Raw genomic sequence first — 24,577 nt, 5'->3', positions numbered from 1 at the left:
TATGCTGTATTTTCTTGATTCTAAAATACCATCGATGGTAAGACACACACTAATTTCAGTAGCAGCAATAGAAAAAAAACTTTATTTATTTATTTAGGCCCGGGCTGTGGCGCAAGCGGGAGAGCAAGCCAGCTGCAATTAACTGCAATGAATACTCTGACCAGGAGGTCATGAGTTCGAGGCCCCTCGGAGCCTATGTTTGTTTGTCTTTGTTCTATGTTAAAAGGCATTGAATGTTTGCCTATATGTGTAATGTGACCTGCCCTGAGTCCCCTTCGGGGTGAGAAGGGCGGAATATAAATGCTGTAAATAAATAAATAAATTTATATGTAGAAAGAGTCTGTGCGACAGACTGACACATCTTATTTTTAGAAATGTTTATAGGAGCATAATATTATCCTTCACCAATCTGTTGCATTTCAGAAATATTGGATAACGATTTTTAATCTCCGTTATGTCTGAACAATTATTTCCTTTGGCTCAACCTACAGCTGCACTGGACCTAAGTCTGAATGCCTAACATTTCTTTTTCACATGAGCTGCTTCAATTGTAGCTACTACCCTGTTTCCCTGAAAATAAGACATCCTCTGAAAATAAGACCTAGTAGAGGTTTTGCTGAATTGCTCAATATAAGGCCCCCCTTGAAAGTAAAACCTAGCAAAGTGTGTGTTTGGAAGTATGCCTGCCAAACAGAACACCAGAGCATACAGGATCGGCAAATGTATGTACCATAGATTGTTGTACATGGAAATAATGGTAGTAACAAGAAATTCTTGATAGGATTCACAGTTTGTCTGGTTATGCTGGTTTGTGATGACAACTACTGGACAGTATATAATGTTCATTTTTTTGTTCAACAATAAATGTGAATTCTTCTTCAAGGAAAAATGAGACATCACCTGAAAATAAGACCTAGTGCATCTTTGGGAACAAAAATTAATATAAGACACTGTCTTATTTTCAGTGAAACACGATACTTACTACTACTGTTGTATTAGCCTATGACTATTTGGTGCATTCTAAGACTGTTATATGCTTCACATTTGCTATTCTATAGGCAAGCAACTGATATAGTTAATATGTCTTGCTATACTACTGGTTTTATATCAGGCATAGGCAAATTTTTTTTCTGGGGCCAGCCTGGGAGGATGGGCGAGCAAGCACCTGCTGGGCGTGCCAGACCCGGGTCATCCTTATGCCAGGAGGAGGGTCCTTATGCCTTCCTCCCCCGCGGCATCCTTATGCCGAGAGGAGAGGGAAAATGAGGAGGGCTGGAGGTAAGTGCCCAGGGGGCTGTGTCAGGCCCACGGGCCTTCGTTTGCCCATGCCTGTTTTAGATGAACAAGAAATAATAAAGCAGAAAGGACAAGGATCTTGTGTAAAATGCATGTGATTCAGTGGCATTATATAAATAGCTATGACTATCATTTCCTATCAAGAACATGGACACTGTTTATATGTATGGAGAAAAAAAATGTCAACTCTTATACATAATCACATATTATAATGGCCATGGGAAAAGGTTGGATCCAGCTCCTACCCTTACCCAGAGTGAATTGATTGGCTCAGGCAGCAAATTTGGGGTGTCATGAAAGGGCAGCAAATTATTATTAATTTGAATATCTGGGGTAACCTTTTGCTGCTCTGCTTTAGGCAGTAATAGTTTTTGAAATTGGGAATGGCAGAAGGTTTTCCCACATAAAACAGAAAAATGTTAATTGTTTGAACACACACACATACTTTCCCCCAAGTTCTGCAGAAAAAGTTGAAAAGCAATTAGATTTCAAGTGAACAAAGAAGAATGTGTTTGTGCTGAATCTGAAAGACTAATGACTCATTTCCTCATTGAAAATGCTCACAAGTGTTTCAGTATTCATTCTGCCTTGTAGGTCCCCCCTTCACAGATAGGTGAAACCCCTGCTTTTTATTTGATAGAATGATATTGAACAAACAAAGTAAAACACATTGCTATGTTTGGGAAATTCTAGTTTAATGTTGTTCTTAAAAATCCATGCGCACTCAAGCAACAGGTTTATGCGTAAATGGAATTGACTGTGGACAAATAATTAATTTTTTAAAAAATCTCTCAAACCATCACTTATAATATAAACATCTGAAATAAAGTAAACCTCACCCACAGTCTTATGATGCGTTTACGGGTATCTGAATATAATAACAGAGGGCATGAAATGGGTATAAATTGTAAAAAGAGATTGAGCGAGCTTCAAAAATTGGCAAACAGGTTAGCAATAGTGATAGCAATCTTAAGTTTCATTATAGCATTAGATAGCAATCTTAGGTTTCATTGTGGCATTGGAGGAAGGCTGGAAAAAGTACAGTTTATGGGCCATTGTATGGCTCCTACAGTTTCCCACATGGAGAAGAATTTTGCTACGATTTTGTCCCCTGGGTCTCTTTTTTGAAGAGGCACATATGATCTAATTGTTTGTCAGTCTGAATCTTAAAGTCCATTGGGGTTTTTATGTAACCTTTTTGTCGACTTTTTTAGGCTTCTGTTCCCACCAGCTCTTTGCAGATGGTAAATAATTTTTTGCATAAATTCCAATGTATTGTTGTCACCAATTTATCATAACATTGTATTCAGGCTTTGCTGTGCAAACCGATATGGCAGTCAACAGTTTCATCTTTTTCTTTACATAGACAACATTTATTATCCGTAGTTATTTTTTCAATATTTGTCTTGATGGTATTTGTTTGAAGCGCCTGTTCCTGAGCAACAAAACGTAAGTCCTCAAATTACATTTTCAGTGTCCCATTCTGTAATCATTTTCAGATAGTCTCCCTTTCAGCTCTTCCTTCTGTTTTTTTTTTTACTGATCATGCAGTATGTTTGCCAAAGTAGTTTGTCTTGATTTCCTTTCTATACGTATCATTTGTTTGTTCATATATACTTTCTCTATACATTTATTAACTTTTTTCTTTGTTTACTTTATATTCCATGCAGAATCTCCCCCCAATAGTTTGCCTCATTTGGAATAACCCTTGACTAGAAATATTAAATGGTGGGATTAATGGAGTGATATCAGTCTGAGAATGTAAAGCATAGTTTTTTTTCTATCATCTATCTGAGTCTGTCTACTAACGTATCTACCTGTTGGGACTATATATCCAAGTTGGGATTGTGTGCTTCTGTGAGGTAGGAGACTATGTTCCTAGTTCCCAAACTGTGGTCCATGGACCACCAGTGATCCCCAAGGACTAAAATATAGGCCGCGGCCTAACCTTTGCTACACTGTAGCAATGAGAGCAACTGGTCTCACAAAACCCTCTTATAGTGCCAAGGCAATTGGGATGTCTGGAGGGGAGAGGCTGACTACCCACAAAAGGCGCAACAACAAGCCTCCTGACTGCTGCTTCTCCTCCTCTCCTTCCCCCTGAGGGGAGCCATTTCATGTGCACCTGGAAGCAAGGGCACATTGGTGTCTGTTTTTTGGCCTGTTCCTGGGGTTATTTGGGTGCTAATTCAGAAAATTGCATTGGATAGACCACATTAGCTCTAGATTATTCAATATGGTTTTCTGTGGGCAAGCAGATGGTGACTACTGGATGGCATATGTTCTGTATCAGAAATTCGAGCTGATGTGGTCTATCCAATGCAGTTTTCTGAATCAGCACCCCAAATAATCAAATTGAATCTAAAATTGACCAAAACCTGATTCATAACCCTTTTGGTACTAATGTTGGAGAGTGGTCCCTGCTGAAAGTGGTCCCTGTTCAAGTGGTCCCTGGTCAAAAAAAGGTTGGGAACCACTGTCCTAGTAGCATTACTACTGTTTTGGATTCCAACATAAGATGGCTTTTGCTTATGGGTTTGACTATATACTCTAAACTTAAATGTACATTTCATTTCAAACCAGAGTTCTTGGATATGAGATGGGAAAAAAGATTACAGAGCTCAATGTGTTTTGCTAGGCAACCAGGATAAGATACTGTGAAGCGACTGAAAGGACAATTGCAGTGGAAGAAATAAACAGTGGCAGAAAGCTGATTAATAATGGAACACTATTATAATGCTAATCCATCCATTTGAGGACATAAAAGACAATGTATTATTGTTGTTGCTGTTATTAAATTTGTTTGAATGACATGTTGTCTGGCAAGACACACAGGTCTCCCTGCCTTGGGAGCTTCTGCCTGCTCCAAACCCCAGTGTATGATTGAGAACCAAACCCTCCATGCTCCCATGCAGAGATGTGTTGCTGTGATCTCAAAGGAATTGCAGTATGATAGAAAACACCCGTTCCTTCCCTGCTATCCTCTGTCATATGCAGAAAACTTTCAGGAAGAATTCAATAGTAAGGCAGTAGTGTAGTGTATACACAATCATGTACAGTCTGCTCTCTGTATCTATAGATTTTATATCCACAGATTCACCATCTAAGTTCTACTGTGTTAGAATTTTCCCTGATAAAGTTCTGCTAGATCAAAACAAAAGCCTTTCTACTTCATTATTGTCTTTCTACCTTTTCCTGCCTATATCTAATCAGATGCCTCTCCGACCCCTTCTACACTGCCATATAATCCAGTTCAAAGTAGATAATCTGTATTTTATATGGCAGTGTAGATCGGACCTTAGAGGCAGGTAAGATCCTCAATTCTTCCCTAGGATTTCCAAAGGAACACATACACCATTTTTACTGCTTCATGAGTCTTAGTACAACAGTTCAAAGAATGATCACTTACTTTCTATATCTTGTAAGCTACCCCGAGTCCCTAGTTGTTGTTGTTGTTGTTGTTATTATTATTATTATTACTATTACTACTACTACTATTTAGTATTTACTAAATAAAATGGTTTGCTTTAATTTATCTATAGCCTCACAATGCAGGGTTCCCAAAGTGATACGTTACACGTTTTTGAACATTAATTACTGATATTACTATTAGTTCCAGCAACCAAGAGGGAAATCCTGAGTCTTTTGAGGGACATGTGAGGTTGGGAGTAAAGTGGTAGATAATTTTTTACTTCAGAAATCTGGCCAGCTAAGGACCCCATCACATTATCTTTTAAAGTATTCTAGGACACTTGGAGGACACTGGAAGCATGGAGCCTGCCAGAACCCATCAGACAATGTAGGGCTACTTCCAGTGGGGCTCCGTACTTGTAGTGTCCTCCAAGTGTCCTCCAAGCATTCTAGGACACTTCTCATAGAAAAGAACAGTGTGATGGGAGAAGGTGGGCGTTGATGCTTTCCTCTACAGGATGGGTAAGGGGGGCGATGCAGGGCAACAGGTTCCCCTACAGCCTGCTGGATTTGTCACACTGCCTGGAAAATCCCCCCACTATCACCCACTCTTTGGACCTCAATGTGATGAGGTCCTAAGGCTGACAATGGTAGGAGGCAGGTGGGACAGCTTTCCTAGATTTTTCAACCTGCCTTTTTACATCGGTTCTACCCTTTAAGGCCAATGAAGTTGGCAAGGGAAATCACCTATCCCAGTGAATTAACTAAAGGACTATTCCCCTCCCAATGGACTGGAGAAACTTTTTACCAATGTGTCAAAATATGTATGTTTTCATTGGTTTGTTCTTACTGTGCTGTCAATCAGTTTTGCTTGGTGAGTACAAGTTTGTGTTAATATGGATGTGCTGAAATTGTCTCTCTTTGTAGAGCCTCTACTCAAAATATAACTATATAAAATTGTTGCTGGGACACACACTCTGTATCATTCTGTAAAATCTTTGGCACTTTCTAGTTACCCACCTCTTTGGACAGCATTATAAAGACTCTCCACGTGAAGTGATGAATGGATGTAAAGAACCAGTGTATTCCACGATGTAAAGAACCAGTGTATTCCACCAGAGTTCAGTACACACGAAAAAACAATGGCATCCGAATGCATGGATCACAAAAAGATAGTCCTCTGTATCCACAGGTTCAACTATTCATAGCTTAAGCATATTTACAAAGAAACAGATCCAAAAATCAAATTTTAATTTTACCATTTTATACAAAGCATGCCATTTTACCACTCCATTGAATATAGTGGGTTTGGGTCCTAGAACCAAACTCCAGTGGATACTAAGAGCTCATTAAACTTCTATCACAGTTATAGATAGGACTACCATACTGTAGAAATAGAAGCTTGTCTTCATTAAGAAAAATGTTGATTTGGGCATATTTTAATTATATAGGCTGAAACTGAGGTTGGTATTATAATCTATATCTGAAGTTCCCAGATACTGTTGGATTCTCCTTCAAGACTCTCATGAATTATCCTTTGCTGTATCCTGTCAGGAACATGCTACCCATTCATCCAGAATCAGTTTGAATTTCTTACCTGACTTGCACCTTGCCAGATGGTTAGATACTCTGTTTTACTCTGTTTTAACAAGTAAAACTGGAACAAATCTATATTGACTTTGGGTTTTACTTCAGGAGTGACTTTAAGCTACAGTTAAGGTACAACAATGCATTGTTGGCCTAACTTGGCAATTCTGTAACGTCATTTGCACTTCGTGTAAGCAACTATGTTCAAGACGTGCAAGAATGGAAAGAGATATTTCTGAATGAGCTAAAAGAACATTTGGCTTCTGTCTACAAACCACTTAAGAATGATTATTCTTACTACGTTCAATGACATCAAGTTGGCTTAAACAGAGAAACTGTTACTGTATATATGGGTATGTAAGTCAATTAATGTATAAGTCAAGTATACATTCTGGCACGAACGTTATTGATTTTGTTACGAATATATCAAGGATAATTTCATGGAGAAAGGGGAAAGCCCAGTGCCATCTCAGGGCTAGCTGTCCTTGGACACTGCCAGCGCCATTTTCCCAATCTGGCATTTTTAAAAAGGCTTTCGCCGCTTTGCTCAGAAAAGGAGATGTTTTATTTTCTGATAAAAGTTAATGTACACAATTAACTCTTTAAAAAAGGAACCATTCCCTTCTCTGAGCAGAGTGACAAAAGACAAAAGCTTAAGAGAACGTAGGAGAAACACTGACCCATTCTACTCTTTCAGTTCTCAATTGATGGGAAGTGCCAAGGAACCACTACCATTTTTCTTCTAGATGTTCAAAAAGGCTGGAAGGCAGAGAGAGTAGAAGACGTAAGTGCTTTTAGATTCTCCTGGGATGAATCAAGCTCTTGCCTTCATTACTCTACTCAGAAAAGAGGATAATTCATTTTTTAAAATCAGGCTTAAGATGCAGTGGATAATTGACCTAGGTATTTTGGGTTGATATTTGACTAAAATTTCTAGACTTATAAATGAGTTTATACAATAAGTAGTTTGTGGATTGCACTGAACACTAAAACCAGAATAGTAGTGAGAGAAATATGCTTTGATAAGTCTGTATGATCCTTATTGTTCTATTTCTTCAAGTCAACGTGGATTTAGGGCAAGCCCATCATAGGACTTTCTTGGCAAGAGGTATTAATATTGCCTTTTCAGGCTGAGAAAGTTTGACATTCACAAGGTCGTCCAGTAGGCTTCCATAGCTGAGTGGGAATTTGGGCATTGGTTTCTCAGAGTCTTAGCCCAACACTTATTACAATAGGAGCTGCAGTGGCGCCGCAGGGGGTTAAACCCTTGTGAACTGCTGACCTGAATAAATAATAATAATAATAAAACTTTCTTTATATACCCCCCTATCTCCCTGAAGGGACTCAGGGTGGTTTCCATCAATAAATACAACAACATGCAGTATATAAACAGTATAAAAACACATTACACAAAAATAAACCTTTACACTAAAATAACAACCCATGACAATCACAACAACTTTCAATCAGGAGAGGAGGATCAATAATCCAATAAGTTAACATGATCCAATAGATGAGACTGTACAGCATATTTCAGGGCCATAGGTCGGTGGTATAACCAAAATAGGTTCATTCAAAAACCTGCTGAAACCACCAGGTTTTGAGCTCCTTACGAAAGGTATACAGAGTAGGGGCTTGCCTAATCTCCTTAGAGAGGACATTCCAGAGCCGGGGTGCCACTACCAAGAAGGCCCGCTCCCTTGTCCCCACCAACTTCGCTTGGGACGGTGGTGGGAGCGAGAGGAGGGCCTCCCCGGCCGATCTCAAGGTCTGCACGGTTCATAGGGGAAGATGCGATCATGGAGATAGGCAGGGCCCAAGCCATTGGGTTGCTGACCCAAAGGTTGCCGGTTCGATTCCACAAGACGGAGTGAGCTCTTGTCTGTCAGCTGTAGCTTGTGGGGACATGAGAGAAGCCTCCCAGTAACACATCCGGGCATCTCTTGGGCAACATCTCTGTAGACAGCCAATTCTCTCACACCAGGAGCAACTTGCAGCATGTTCTCAAGTAGCTTCTGACACGATAAAAAACTTACTACAATCACACTATTCTGTCAGATTCTTAGATAATACATATTTCTATTAACAGTGGTAGTTTATACAATGAATGGATCATAACTGCAGTAGTATTGAAATTAAGACGTTTGATCTATGTGCTAGTGTTTCATATAGCTCTTGAGTGCTGTACTTCTGTATGCTTTTATGTATTGGTTGCTTCCTTGGAGATGTTCAGGCAAACAAGCTTTAGCCTGCTCTGTCTGATTTAAAGTAATGGGTTTTTCACCCTTTGTTCCATTCTCCTTCCTCATGTAAAATTGTAAGTTCAGTAGAACTGCAATTGGGTGTTTTTAGCCGATACTTTGCAAGCTAACCTTCATGAAGTGAGCAAAGTCTTTCCAGTTCATATTCTGGGGGAAAAAGATTTTAAAAACCTAGGTCATAAAACAGGTAGAGGGAAGCTGTTACCATGTGAACAGTCTATACAGTTTGTGTTACTGCCATGCCAGTGCCCATTTTCGGTTGGTATGGATCTGATAATACAAATGAGGTGATATATGTACTTAACAACAACTAGAGTCCCAGGAACAAAACTACTAAGCATATTTTTCAGAAGCTACCATGGCTGACTGATGGCCAGGTATTCTGGGAGTTGTAATTCAACAGGTAATTTTTTCAAAATCTGCAGAAATGTCAGCACTAATGTCACTTGGATAAAAGGAGCAAATTGGTAATAAACAGAGCCTGTGTTTAGACCAGTGAGTACTTGTTGTCTACTGGAAGGATTAGATTACGGCATCAGGTTAGATTTTGCAGCAGAAGGCAGGCAGAAACTGCGGCTGAGAAGAGCACGGAGAAGTGCTGTGAAAGTGCATAACAAACAACTGGCTTGTTTGGTAACAAATAAAGCTTTGAAAAGAAATGTAAGATACTGCTTGGAAGAGTTGTAACTTCTTGTCAGAATATGGACTACTTGTATATTTGGGGAGGACCTCTCCCTTGCTGTGTTTCTTGAATTTAACTTGAGTACACACTATTCATGTTGTTTGATGTGCATGTGGTCATTGTTTCCTGCAGGATGGAACATGAAGCTTCCCAGCTAGAAAAGCAACATGTACATAGTGTCTATGAAAGCACAGCCACCTACTTCAATGATCTTCAGGGCAAAGCATGGCCTCGTGTTCGACAGTTTCTGCTGGAACAAAAGCCTGGTAGTCTCATTGCAGATATAGGTAAGTTGTTTCTGTGGTTGTTGTTACTTAGCACAAAGATGGCTGGAGATGGAGTTGGATGTCCCATTTGGCCTCATCCAACTCTGTGATTCTCGGCCCTTCCAGACAGGCTTTATATCCCAGGATCTGATCCCAGGTTTTCTGTTTATCCCAGATTATCTGGCAGTGTAGACATAGAATAAGTTTTTGTGTCCACTAGCTTATGAGTTTCTCTACATTAAATCATGAATTTTATACACATTTTCATATTAATTAAGAGCACTCAGTTCTACAAATGCTGGTGGGAAGAAGGCCTGGACAAATTGCCATTTTTTGATTTTACAGATGCCAAAAAGTGAGGTGAGTGTCACCTACCTTATGTTCTAAGAAGCCCTGCCAATCTGATCCAAGCACTCTTCACAACAGGAAATAGTCCTCTAACTCAGAGACTTCTGAAATAGTTGCAATGCTTTTGTGTCCTAGGTCTTAAAGTATAAAATCTAAGCTGATCTCTGGTTTCTTAGCAAGTGTGTGCTTACCGGACACAGTGGAAAATCACATTCCTTATACTGCCCTTTTACTGTTGCCCGACACGACTCTTGCTGAGAATGAAGAAATGATCCAGCATTTGGGTCAGGATGAACCTTTTTCCAAACTGTGGGCCATTGGCAAGTGACTGATCATACCAACCCACAATGCTAAGCCTGTTTAATGGCTGTCTAAAATGTTGGCCAAGCTCACGGGCATGCCAGAATGAGCAATGCTTACTGAATCACAGCAGGCAAGGAACTGAGTCCATCTGTTTTTGGAGATGGGCATTAAATGCTCTAAAGGCCTTTGTGCAGAGCCGATTGTAATGTTAATTTTATATTGTTATTTTGAAATAATTTTATTGTGTTTTTTATAGAAAATTATTTCTGGCAACTTCTTTATTCCAGGAACACATTCAAACATAATGTTAATCTGCTGTTATCTTCAGTATGTTTGAACAGAGAAAATGTATATATTTTGCTATGTTTTATTTTCCTAGCAGTACAGCAAAATTTGATGTATGTGCATTTTACTTCTTTAAGGTTGTGGGACTGGAAAATACCTTGGTGTCAACAGTCAAGTATATAACCTCGGATGCGATTATTGTGGCCCGTTGGTTGAAATTGCAAAGACCAAAGGTTGTGAAGTGATGGTCTGTGATAACCTTAATCTTCCTTTTCGTGGCCAGTGCTTCAATGCAGTCATCTCTGTGGGAGGTAAGATAATTTGATAACTTGAAGGTCTGAAAGATACCATGTCAGAGTGATTGCCTAGTTTCTTATCATATGTATGCCAGCTAGGAGCATCTCTCCAAGGTCCCAGGTAAAGGTCTTTTATGTCACCTGCTACCAAATCCTTTTAATGATTGTGCCAAATTTGGAACTGGGGACCTTCAAGGAGATTAGCTGTTATTGGTATCATGTGTATAGTATATTTATTTCCTTCTGCAAGCATTAAAAAGTTGAGATACAGAATATAATTTATTTTGTGATGTGGTATGCCAGATATAGTGAATGAGATTGCAGATCAAAATGTTCATTGGATTAATTGCGACACAGTTATAGTTAACTGAATTCAACTAGTGTAATGGATTCCTTGCAGATTATCTCCCTGATATATCATTTTGTTTGGGTTCCTTTACATCTTACATGAACAGAGCCTGAAACATAATATTATTGGTTCCTTAGATATTTTGAATTGCAAATACGATAATCTGTTACTGGCTGATGGAAATTGGAGGGTAAAACATTTGGTTCTCCCTCTTGATTTGCAGAGTAAGGGTAGGAAAAAATATGTTTCCAGTATAACATTTTACTTTCTTCTATCTACCTACCTACCTAGAAAAACAAAGAGATCTTTTAATGTGTTGTCGAAGGCTTTCATGGCCAGGATCACAGGGTTGTTGTGTGTCTTTCGGGCTGTGTGGCCATGTTCCAGAAGCATTCTCTCCTGACGTTTCGCCCACATCTATGGCAGGCATCCTCAGAGGTTGTGAGGTATGGAGAAAACCACCACTAGCTACTTTCAGTGGGACACTGGATTCAATGAACAGAAGGATGGAGTGGCCATGGGGAGCCCTCTCAGCCCAGTAGTAGCAAATTTCTATATGGAATACTTTGAAAAACAGGCCCTAGAAACAGCACCAAAAAAGCCAACTGTTTGGTTCAGATACGTAGATGACACCTTCACGATTTGGAGCCATGGAGAGGAAGAACTCAGCAAGTTCCTGGACCATCTTAACAGCATCCACCCAAACATCCAATTCACCATGGAAAAAGAAAAGGAAGGAAAACTGCCATTTCTAGATGTTCTGGTCATCCGCAAACCCAATCAACAATTGGGCCACACAGTTTACAGAAAACCTACACACACAGATAGATACCTTCATAAAAACTCCAACCATCACCCAAGTCAAAAAAGGAGCACATTCAAAGCCCTGACAGACCGTGCACAAAGAATCTGCGAACCTCACCTCCTCCAAGGTGAACTCAACCACCTAAACTGGGCTCTACAGGCCAATGGATACTCCACCACAGACATCAGAAGAGCTGCAAGGCCAAGAACAAGCCATGAGAGTCAAGACAAAGATCCACCCAGAGGAAAGGTGTTCTTACCATACATCAAGGGAACTACTGACCGCATAGGGAAGCTGATGAAGAAGCACAACCTACAAACTATCTACAGACCCACGAAGAAAATCCAACAAATGCTACGGTCAGCGAAGGACAAGAGGGATCCTCTCTCTTCTGCAGGAGTCTACCGGATACCATGCAGCTGTGGACAAGTCTACATAGGGACCACCAAACGCAGCGCCCAAACAAGAGTCAAAGAACATGAAAGGCACTGCAGACTAATTCAACCAGAGAAATCAGCCATAGCAGAGCATTTGATGAACCAGCCTGGACACAGAATACTATTTGAGAACACAAAAATGCTGGACCATTCTAACAACTATCATGTCAGACTACACAGAGAAGCCATTGAAATCCACAAGCATGTGGACAACTTCAACAGAAAGGAAGAAACCATGAAAATGAACAAAATCTGGCTACCAGTATTAAAAAACTCAAGAATCAGAACAGTAAATAAAAAGCAATACTCTGAAAACAGAGGATTTCCAGACATGAATCAACCTAGGGCAGTTAACAACTCTAAACAAAGGATGCCCCAGAGGCAGGAAGAAGACAGCAGATAAGCTTTTCAATGCTAATTAAAGTGATTAACTACACAACATTCACACTGACCTCTCTCACCCTAGACTTTCCACAGATATATATTTACCTCTTTGCTTAGTTTTCTCCATACCTCACAACCTCTGAGGATGACTGCCATAGATGTGGGCGAAACGTCAGGAGAGAATGCTTCTGGAACATGGCCACACAGCCCGAAAGACACACAACAACCCAAAGAGATCTTTTAGCACTGAATTATATATGTTCCTTTCTGAGACTGGGAAATATACCAATATTTCACTCTTCAAGAACCATCGAATATTTAAAATCTTTGATTGATCAAGTTGAATAACAAATTACAGGTTGAATCTCTAAAGTGTAATAAAAATCTAGGGACAGTCAGAAATGAAGTTCTGCCCATTTTAGGAACTGGATAAAAAATAAGACAAAAAAGCTGGTAATGGATATGATGACTTTATTCTTGTGGGTTCATCATGGTCCCAGACCTTGTCTCCATTCTGTGAGACACTGGTGCTCTGGCAAGAAAGGCTAAAGGCTTTGAAAAATTACAATTCCCTTGTTTCTTTAGCATTAAACCATGGCATTTAAGATAGTGTCAAGCAGAATTAATTCATCAGAAGACAAAGCAATAGCCAAATTCTAGGTGTCAGGTGGCAGGGATTTAGTGACTGATATAGCCTTTTGGCTCTCCTGAGACTAGCAAAACAAGTTAAAATTATACATACTGATAAAATTGCTAATTAACTATTCAAAACAATAGAAACATTCAGATTTATTGTATGCATACAGGCTGCAGAACTTAGCTTTACTTGGTGCAGAATTTTAATATTTTCTTTGCATAATTCACATTTCTCTGAACATGTAATATCTTTTTGGTACTTTTGCAGTGATTCACCATTTCTCCACCAAACAAAGACGAATCAAAGCAATAAAAGAAATGGCCAGGGTGCTAGTACCTGGAGGCCAGATGATGATTTACGTTTGGGCGATGGAACAAAAGAATCGGCACTTTGAGAAACAAGATGTGTTTGTTCCATGGAACAAAGCCTTGTGCTCCCAGTTGCTTTCTGAATCCAATAAGGTTGGACATAACACTGATATTGCACATACAGGAAGTTCTCAGTCCATACATTCACACCAACTAATGGGTTCTAAATACAGCTACCCTCTTACTCTTGATCTGAAACATCCCCAAAGGACTGATGGCTGCTTAGCTGAAGCCTGCTGTATGAAAATCTCTAATGAGGCAGAAAACCGATTTTACAGGGGCCTTGGGAGATCTTTCCGTTCTTGGTTTTCCTCTAGATCCCTAGATGAGTCAGCTTTGAGTAAACAGAATGAAAAAATGGAATCATTGAAGAACACAGTTGGGTGGACAAACAGCACTGTATCAATTCAGCCATCAAGACACTGCAGCTTAGACCTAGGTTGCCATGGGTCATTGTTGAAAGAACCTGTTGACTATGATGAAGTGTTCATGAAGCATATGGCTTGCAAGAAAATGGAATGGCTGGCAGCTTCGAGGTCTATGAGAGATTTTAATGGCGAGCCTCCTGCACTAGTCCAAAGCCACGGTGGTGATGCCTCATTTCTCAGTAGTCCTGTTAGAAACATAAACAATGGTTATATCCATTCAAGCAATACTCAACCCTTTCCAGGAAAACACATCAAAAGGACTTCTTCAGTTAGCTCTAGTGAGTTTGTTGTAGATGCTGCTGTGGCGGTGGGAAACCAGGCCGATCTTGGAAAGGATGCAAAAGCCTTCATGCGTTACTACCATGTATTTCGGGAAGGGGAGTTGTTTGCTTTGCTTGAAGAAAATGTGCCTGAGGTTCATGTACTAAGTTCAAGCTATGATCATGGGAACTGGTGCATTATTGTGAAAAAGATGGATGAACCACAGTAGAGATGAACTATGAAGAAAACAGCTCTCATATACTGCTTCCTGTGGAATTTTAGAGACCTTCATTCAATTTTTGCCACCATTCTATGTGCATCGGTATAACATGCACTTAAAGGATGTCATGGAGGGGGAAGAAGGTACTAGGCATTTTGAGGAAACACAGGTGTGTGTTACAAATAATATTTGTCATAGTTTTATATTGCTTTTACAAGATCTGTTTTGTGTTTCAAAAACCTTTTTTAAAATAAATAAAACTTCATGTAAGATAAGGAAGGAGAGCTTTTTTCATCCTCTCCCCACAAATTGTTCTGTTGACAATATCTACCATGAGCAGAAATTTACCAAGTTGGTGGCCACCCCTTAGTAGTGACCATCTCCCAGGGCCATTCTACATGGGCCAAGTGAGTTGGGGTAGGAAAGAATGGACTCCATTCTATCCACATAGCACATGGGATCCATTTCCCTTATCATGGAGCAAGTCTGCATATTACTCTGGAGTGTCCCTGAAGCTCTAGAGACATCCTACTTTCCCCAGACTTAGGTCATCCAGGGACAGAGGATGGCACTTACCATTGTCCTCTCATCATTGGTTCAGCAACAGCCACTGGTCATGAAACTGGTTGTTGTCACTTGTGGCATCCACTAACACTAACCAGAGTGATGGACTGATCAGAGAAGGAAGGGGGGGGGGGGGAGAAGGAAAATATGATTCCTCCTTTCCTCCTTCTCCTGTCTCGTGTCACTTCCATCTATTGTCAGTGGGTGCGATAAGCAACAACCACCAGCAGTCTTAATGCCCAGTGATTGCTGCTAAGCTAAAGACAAGAGGGGAAAGGAAAGACTGATCTGAACTGGATTTGGCACCACTGGGCTGTATGGACTTCATCCCACCACTGGGCCAGCTCAGCGACTGATCATGTAGACTCCAGCAGCACTAATCCAGAGTGTCCCACTCCAGATCAATATCACCATCTATGGCCCATGTAGATTGACTTCCATTCAGCACTGGCTATTTTGGCAAGGGGATTTGGGGAAATAAAGTACAAAATACTGTAGATCTCTATCCCCAAACATAGAGATATTAACATATGCAGATGTCTCTTGTTGAATATTGTTGTTCAATAATGTCCATGCTGTCCACAGGCTTTTACTTTTTAGAATAGTTTTTAAAAACTTGTTATCCAAATTGGCTCCAACTCCTATAGAATATTTTATACAATGAAAGCCTCTAAAAATAAGATTCAGCTTCTGATGGAATATTAAAGAGATCGGGAGTTCTTCCCCTTCAGTTGTAGCCATTTATTACATACATACATTTATTTTTATATTAGAATGTAGTCATAATAAAATTAAAACAATGCAATTCCAGCTTGTTATTCTTGAATCTTGACAGTTTTTGCTCGTTGTAACCATGACTAAGTGAAACATGCCATATTTAAACCATGGGTTTATGATTCCAACAAGTTGTCTTAAACCAAGAGTGGGCAACTTTGTTTGGTCTGGGGACAATTTTATCCCCGGAACTTACTGTGTACTTTGTTGCCACCAAAAAAGATGGGCACAGAAATATTCAGTACAATGCCTGTTGCACAGAAATAAATGTCACTATAATTAGTGCCATTATTTCCTGGTACATATATATAGAATTGTAGTTAAAGTCAAATATGTACAGCAGCCTTTGTTTTGCATTATTCTATTTTAAATGATCAAATGCTTATTAGTATTTTGTTGGTTTGTGACTTACCATTCAAATAAGGATTTTTGTGAAACCTTCTTCAGTTGGTTCAATCAGGAAAGATGTTGATTTTGTAAGAATAATTTGCACCAGAGTTTCTCAAACTTCCGCTTTTCAAATGTTTTAGACCTCAGCTCCATAGATGCCTGACCAGTAGTCATGCTGTACAATTTTAATCCCTGATGTACATCATACGTTAGGGCTCAACTCCTACTGAATTGCCATGCGTCCTAGATTTTTTCTATTCCCTTGTCAAGTTTTTCATTAGTGAGCTCAGTAAGCTTTCCCAGTGGAGTATCTTTGTGTAACAAGAAAGAATTCTACTAGTGTAGATTTGACTATTGCTGCATTTAGAAGCTGAGAAAAGCCTCCAAATAAGTTGCAGTAGAATTTCATGGGCAGCAACAAAGTTTCAGTATTCTTCCATCCATTAAAATCACACACAGCTTCTTACAAATTAACCAAACACTGTTTGTTTTGGGATTAAAACACAACTTGCTATCTACAGTGTATAGTTATAGCTAGCCATTGTAGCAATGAACAAACAATAGAACTTGTTTCACAGTGCTGTTAGGAAGCCTCCAAATATATAACTCAGTTCCTGACACTATGGTTATATGTACTTTAGCAGCCTATCTAATTGTTAAAGGCATCGGAGTCCTGTTGAAACTGTTGTGGCTTGTGTCTTCTTTAGGTTCCTTACTCAAAATGGCCCGCTTCTGCAACGTTTCTCGTTATCATTTTTGTGATATTTATTTCCTTTATTTAAAATAATTTTGTTCCCTCTGCTTTTGCAGAGCAAGGATCACAACATGCGTATTTTGAAGAAGACCTTGTAGGTTATTGGCATACTACAATTGTATGTTAGATACTACAAACATCAGCTGTATCAACATTTTGAGCTGGGTCCACAGTTAGGGACATGCAGGTAGGCAGGTGACTTCTCCATCCTGTGATCAAAATGTTGGGACAAGGTCCCGTGTCCCTCTATTCATAAATGGCCCCCAAACCTCCAAGGTCTCTCTATCCAAACACTGGATGCAAGGAGATTGTTCAACAGGTTTATTTGATCAAATCACCCTGCCGGGTGAACAGAACAAAGTGCCACACAATACTGAGATACAGCTCAGTTTTATGGTCAAAACCTTGAGCATGCACATGGGCTATTTTCAGGCTATTTCCTTCTATTTGTGTCTCATCTTTCTCTTCATTTAGTCCCTTTTAGCACCAGCTCTTATCAGTATTTTTGCACCTGCTTTTCTCAGCAGCCAATCCCTTCTCCTGCGTCTCCCCCCTCCTGTGCCTGCTTGTTACCAGGCATTTCCCTTTTGAACTTTCCCCTTGTCTGAACTCTCTGTTTTGACTGCTATTTTCCACTACTACCTTAGCCCTAGTTCCTTCACAATGGCAGTCTTTCTAGTCCAGTGGTTCTCAACCTGTGGGTCCCCAGGTGTTTTGGCCTACAATTCTCAGAAATTCCAGCCATCCTACCAACTGTTAGGACTTATGGGAGTTGAAGGCCAAAACATCTGGGGAAGCACAGGTTGAGATCCACTGTTTTAGTCCCTTCCAAAGTACTGCACAAGGCTTGAGAACCCTGAAGATTAAAGTTGACCAGGTGGCATCGTAAAAATAAGAAGATGCTCTGATAGCAGAAACTAATATGGGGTTTTGAGGGATCTTTATTCCATAGGCTGTCCATTTCAGCTGCTTTTGAACACTCAGAGTTACATTTTGGCAGGGAGACAATTGGAGGGGCATTCATGAAGAGAAGGCGAACCAGGGAAGTTTGTTTTCATAAATCCAGTTGCATGCAACAAAGTGTGGTCTTTTGAATTTTCAAGAGCTCTATATCAGGGATGTGGAAAGCATAGTCCTTCTCATATTATGGAATGTTAATCCAGCATATCCAGTGTGATTAATGCTGATATCTGCCGTTACATAGCACCCAGAGGACTCTGCTTCTTCCCCTGGTGTTCACCTTGCCTTTTGATTTGGATTTAGATTTAGATTCAGAAATTTAGAAATTTAGATTCGAAATGATCCTTAATTCAGATTGTCCAGTACCAATCTGTGGGGTGTTTTGAGAGGGCACAAAGAAATTGTGATATTTCATCTCCAGCTCACTGGTGTGTCTGTGTCATCACTAGTAATAATTTTACAAGGCCTATGGTAACCCTAGGAAAATTGTCAGAAGTGTAGATGTCAACTAGAAGCTTGGTACTAGGATTATGTTTCTTAAATGCAACTCACAGAAAGTAATGACTTATTAAGAATACTAAAAATGCCACCCTTTATGGGTATCATATGTGAAATTTAGCATTATTGGCTGGAACTCATCAAGTCTTCTAGCAGCATATTGACATTTCGTCTGCATCTGTGGTTGGCACCTTCAGAGGATCTTCTGAAGATTCCAGATCTTCTGAAGATGCCAGCCACAGATGCAGGTGGAATGTCAGGAGAAAATGCTGCTAGAACATGACCATGTAGCCTGCAAATTGCACAAAACCCCAATTGGGAAATAGTTGACCAACATGCCCACCCACCTCTTGTGAGCAATGGCCAGCATGAGGGGGAATTGGGACAAGGGTCCTGCTTCTGCCTTTCACACAGATTGAAATGTTAGTCAGCTGCTTGCCAACTGATGGGGAACAGACTCCCATCAGTTGCAGTGGCTGCTCCCTAATAAGTGGGAAAGGGCCAGGCCAGGAGTTGCTGCGTATAGCCACATAACATTGTATCATGGTTATGTTGTTACTGCTCAAGCAAATTAATTGTATTATTATGCCCCAATTCAGAATGGGCTTGAGATTAGAAGCTTTAACTTTCATGATTTAACAGGCAATAATTGGAATCAATCTGAAGTATGTTTAGAGCAGGAGTGGACAAAGTGCATCCCTTCAAATATTGTTTACTTGCAGCTCTCCTCAGTCCTCGCCAGCATACCTGTCAAGGAGTTGAGCTCTCAATGACATCTAAAGCACTACATTTCATCCACATCTTGTTTAGGAAACAAGTCACTATCAGAAACCAGCCTTTGAAATTGACTTTTTTTCTTAAACTATAGTTCTCCTCCTGATGGCATGGTAGGGTGACATATTTAAGACCTGGTGACATTATGTAAAATATTAAGTATTGTGCTAGATAGCAATCAAAATAAATGTTTGAAAGACTTATTTGAGTAATCGTTGCAATAATAACAAGTGAATTTTCTATTTCCGAATAAATTGTCTTCCATACTTTAAGTGAGATTCTTAAAGCTTCCCCGTTTTGCTAATGAAGAAGTGACAAATCATTATAGAATACTGTAGACTAAATCTAGGGCCTGTCTCATAACAAAATGTCAATTAATATTCTTGCCTCTGTGTAGACAATGTCTTTTGTCGGCAAATAGTGTTTTTCACTATTTCTCACTAGCAAAGAGCTCTTTAGAAAACTGACGTGGATTAACAGCTTGTTTGTTGAAGCATCCTAAGCATACGTTTTGATTATGCCCCTTAGTAATGTGTATAAATGTGAGCAAATACTTGATGACAAGGTTGCCCTTGGTTGAAACCATTGTATCATTGTGAGGATACTCTAAGGATGTCAGAGTCTGGCTTTGTATTCAGAATGAGAGCTGTAACCGCTGTTCATGAAGTCAATGGCACTTGAGAAATTTGCAAGATTGAATGCTAAGATTCTCTTGTTGGGTGCAAGTGGTCTTTTATGTCAACAGAAATATCTTGTTAATATTCTGACAAATGGCTCCATTTACTCCAATGGGTACCACTATGGATGCCATTTATGCAGAATTTGGTGCCTTCCTGTATCATCAGTCATAGGATGTTCCCATTGGGTTTCATTTTGTAGGCTAGTGCTTTGTAATTACAGTCAATATCTGCATCATATACAGAGATGGGGCTTGCTGTTGAGCAGTGGTCACCCATTTTTTATCTTCTGGGTGTTTTGGACTTCAGCTCCCAGAATTCCTGATAGTTGGCCATGCAATCAGGTGTAATAATAATAATAATAATAATAATAATAATAATAATAATAATAATAATTTATTTATACCCCGCCACCATCTCCCCAATGGGGACTCGGGGCGGCTTACATGGGGCCATGCCCAGGACAGTACAATATAGCAAAATATAAAAACAACATATCATAATACAATTATACAATACAATAAATAATCATGTACAGTGCAACACAAAATCAAAAAAACAATATAACAGGTGTATGGAGTACTAACACATCTGAAGACCAAAGACTGCTTAGATGAGTGGCTCTCAACCTGTGGGTCCCCACGTGATTTGGCCTACAACTCTTAGAAATCCCTGCCAGTTTACCAGCTGTTAGGATTTCTGGGAATTGAAGGCCAAAATATCTGGGGACCCACAGGTTGAGAACCATTGTCTTAAATGGAGAGTCATTCTGTTGATGTTTGGAAAGAATCAGATAAGTCCTTCAGCATTATAAAGTGTGTTTGAATAGCCTCATAAAAAGTGTGGATAAGGACACAGCAATATGGGTAAACTAAAATCCCTGGGCATTGTGTGGTATGTGTTTGTAGGGGAATGTTATATGAGTTGTGCTTACAAAATAGCAAAGTTGTGGGGATGTGGAACATTAGGACCTATGCCCTGGCCAAGAGAAAGCTGTGTTGTTTCTGTATATGGTGCTTGGAATAACAATGGGTACATGGTGTAACAGCAATGAATGTTTGCCATGTAGGTTTCTTTAATCCGTTCTGAGTCCCCCCAGGGAGATAGAGCGGAATATAAATAAAGATGATGATGATGATGATGATGATGATGATGATTACATGCTATACCATGGCAAAGGCATGACATTTTCCATAGTGATAAAAGATCAGCTTTTTTTCTTTTTTGCTTGCATATCTGAGAACAGTATGCCCTTTTTCCACTGTAGGAATTTAGAAGATAGAGGCAGTCTGCTTAGCAAAAATGAGGTGAGTTGAAAAGAACAACCAGACCTGTTCAGAGATATTTGATTTCCAGATAAATGGAGCCATGCCATAAGATGGTGAAATCATGCATAAAACTTTCTTGGTTTGTTTCCTTCATTAAAATAAGAATGTTTCCCAGGGTTCAGGGAAAGGGGGGCAGCAATCTTGCACGTTTTCTTAAAGATAATTAGTAAAAATCGACTGAGGCTGGATCTGTACTGCCCTATATCCCAGGATCTGATCCCTGATTATTATTATTTGTTTATGATTTATTTCATACATTTATATCCCATCCTTCTCACCACAGGAGGGGGACTCAGGGTGGCTTCATAACTGGCAACCATTTGATGCCAACTACAACAATAATAAAACAATTACAGTTAAAACAATTAATTAAAAACATCCATTATAAAATATTATTTTAAAAATTTCACCAGATCAATTATTATCTGCTTATGTCAGAATTATCTGGCAGTGTAGACTCATATAATCCAGTTCAAAGCAGATAATCTGGGATTTTTTTATCGTGTCAGAAGCAACTTCAGAACATACTGCAAGTCGCTTCTGGTGTGAGAGAATTGGCCGTCTGCAGAGTCGTTGCCCAGGGGATGCCTGGATGTGTTACCATCCTGCTAGGAGGCTTCTCCTATGTCCCCAAAAGCTAGAGCTGATGGACGGGAGCTCACCCCCTCGCGGATTCAAACCGGTAACCTTCAGGTCAGCAACCTAACTTACAGGTCAGCAGTTCAGCCGGCACAAGGGTTTAACCCATTGTGCCACCAATGGGATCCTGGGATATAGGGCAGTGGAGATCAAGACTGAGATGACATCTTTGAAATCTTAAATTTCTGGGGAATTTACAAAGTGGAATTTTGTATAGCTGACCAAAAAAAAAGCTGCACATACATCTCTTGTACCTTGTGTAAAAGGTATGTAATACATCTGTTGCAAATTGTTCTAAAGTTAAAAAAGGAATAATGATAAACACACCATATTTGTAATTGAAGACTTGCAGGGAGCGCGGGCCGGGAGTGCAGGGCGACTTGACACTGGATCAGAAACAAACTGTCTTCATTTTGCTGACCATTCGCAGTTTTTCTGCTGCCCTCAATCAACTGCTTTACTTGAACATTTGTTTAACAAAGTCTGCATTTCCAAAGTCAGGCAGTAGGTAACAACCAATGTATTCTGACCTAACCATCATCATTAGGAGCAAGTATGAAATAGATAATGTTTAACTCCTCCCAGAAGATGTATGGATTAAGGCTTCTGTGGATCTCTGGAAGAAAAATCCAAAGTTAAGCAGGATGTATTAGAACCCCACTTTACACACTCTTGTAGATCTCTGCTGTCATATTTTGGCATACACAGTGTTTAAGAAAGTATTTCTGGTTCATTTAAAAAAGTAATGATGGGATTGGGCATTGATGTCTTAGGTACTCCAGACTAAGTGTTTGGGACTTTGCAAACTAGTAGCCAAAGCCATTTTCTCAACAGTGGGCAATCTAGCTCAGTCCCAAATTGCTTAGTTTTCTCTTTACTAAATTGTAATTTGCAATAAAAAGCATTGTTGGTTGGAGTGGAACAACCTTAGTTTTTAGAACTCCAAATATTAAGCCTTTCTCAAAGGTTACTGCGTTTTATGGATCTCTAGGTGTAAATATTTGTATTCTGTTGACATGAGCTTTCTCCAACATGTAATTCAATGGATTCCCTCTGAACGAAGGGGGGGTGATGATCTTGAAAGCACAAATGGGTTGCCAATGGTATAACTGTTCCATATGCTCTCTGTTGACTTTTGCTGCTTTATCATATGCTGCTTTGCAAAGCTTTTTGGTTGCAAGAGTATAGCTAGTACAATGAAGAGATTTTGTTTACAGGACTTGCTTTTACTCTTGCAACATTTGCACTATCGACCCCATATTGAAAACCTGTGGATCATAGGTCTGCACTGTTGTAAGGTATTGCTATGCATTTCCTGTGCTGGGGGGAAGGGATCATATTTATTAGCTTGTAGTATAGTGCAACAGCAAACTTACTCAAAACTTAAGGGTCTTCAGCTAAATGTCTACAAATTACTTGTTAGCTTTTGCCTTGTTTTTGGTTTGGCAGCTATTCAGTATTGTAATGTCCAAGTTTGCACCAAGTCGCATTACTATAAGTACAGTATCTGTGCAGATGTTATAATGCTCAGCATTACATAACTTCAAAATGTTCAGATTTTCAACTGTTTGTCAATAGATTAATAAAGATTATTTATGTTATCAAACATAAAGACATGTCTTTGGAAAATTAATGTTTTTGTTACCTCATTTTCAAAAAAGTTTGAAGACATTTAAGATTCTAGGTTTGAAAACAAAACATATTAAACGTGCACTTCTGGATCAAAGAGCCAACTTCCAACATAGCATTCATTCTTTGTTTCCATGAGAGATTTCCTTAATGTGGAATAGTTGGAACCAATATTGGTTTTTGTGGCAATGCTATGAAAAAATGGGCAATGCTAGTGAAAATCATTGCTTGGGGCTGGTAGGAAGTGGTTGCTTCTGATTTAGAAGAAGGATAGAAGAGTAAAGAACACATTGAAATTACTACGATATATCACGAGTTGTTCCTGCTCCTAAAGAATGCTCATCTTATTCATTGAAACGTACTAATAAAATTGAGCTTGGCTGAAAACAATCCCTATTTTGTAGAAGCCAAATTCTGGAGACTACACTTTTTTTCTGAAAGTATCATGAAACTTTTTCTAGAATAGATATGTTCTGGATTTCTAAGAATATGGCTAATTTAGTAAAGTATACAGATATTTTACCCAAACCAAAACCTTTTCCAGATCACAACCCCATTATGATGTCCCTGAAAACACAGGAAGCGTAGTTTAGATCCATGGATTACCAGTGGTCCCCAAGAATTAAAATATGGTCCATGACCTCTCCGTTACTACATTGTTGCAACGAGAGTGACTGGTCTCATGAAATCTTCTTATAGCGTCAAGGCAATGGGGATGTGGGAGGGGAGAGGCTGACTACCCATGCAAGGTGTGGCATCAAGCCTCCTGACTGCTGCTTCTCCTCCTCTTTCCTCCCCCCTGAGCGGAGCCGTTCCATGTGGTGCCTGGAAGTGCCTTGGTGTCTTTGTTTTTAGGCCTATTTCTGGGGTTATTTGGGGTGCCGATTCAAAAAATTGCATTGGATGGACCACATCAGCTCTGTAGGTGAGCAGATAGTGACTAATGAATGACACATGTGCTGTATC

At 39.6% G+C, this 24,577-nt stretch overlaps 1 protein-coding gene across 2 annotated transcripts in view; it reads left to right on the top strand.

Annotated features, from left to right (window-relative positions):
* The window catches only part of trmt9b (tRNA methyltransferase 9B (putative)), a 38,655-nt gene extending 15,061 nt beyond the window's left edge, over positions 1 to 23,594 (top strand). Inside the window, exons 2-5 of one of the 2 annotated variants that reach the window (XM_062981527.1) lie at positions 9,370 to 9,524; positions 10,577 to 10,750; positions 13,615 to 14,793; positions 21,283 to 23,594. In XM_062981527.1, coding sequence (XP_062837597.1) covers positions 9,371 to 9,524; positions 10,577 to 10,750; positions 13,615 to 14,633 — 1,347 coding nt within the window. In that variant the 5' untranslated portion in view covers position 9,370 and the 3' untranslated portion in view covers positions 14,634 to 14,793; positions 21,283 to 23,594. The remainder of the gene's footprint in view (positions 1 to 9,369; positions 9,525 to 10,576; positions 10,751 to 13,614; positions 14,794 to 21,282) is intronic. The other variant, XM_062981528.1, reaches the window with a different exon arrangement.
* The last annotated feature ends 983 nt before the right edge of the window (positions 23,595 to 24,577 follow it).

The sequence above is a fragment of the Anolis carolinensis genome, chromosome 5 (genome assembly GCF_035594765.1).
Source record: "Anolis carolinensis isolate JA03-04 chromosome 5, rAnoCar3.1.pri, whole genome shotgun sequence".
Classification (NCBI taxonomy): Eukaryota; Metazoa; Chordata; class Lepidosauria; order Squamata; family Dactyloidae; genus Anolis; species Anolis carolinensis.
Note: the sequence above shows the minus strand (reverse complement) of the source record. Positions and strands in the feature narration are given on the sequence as shown.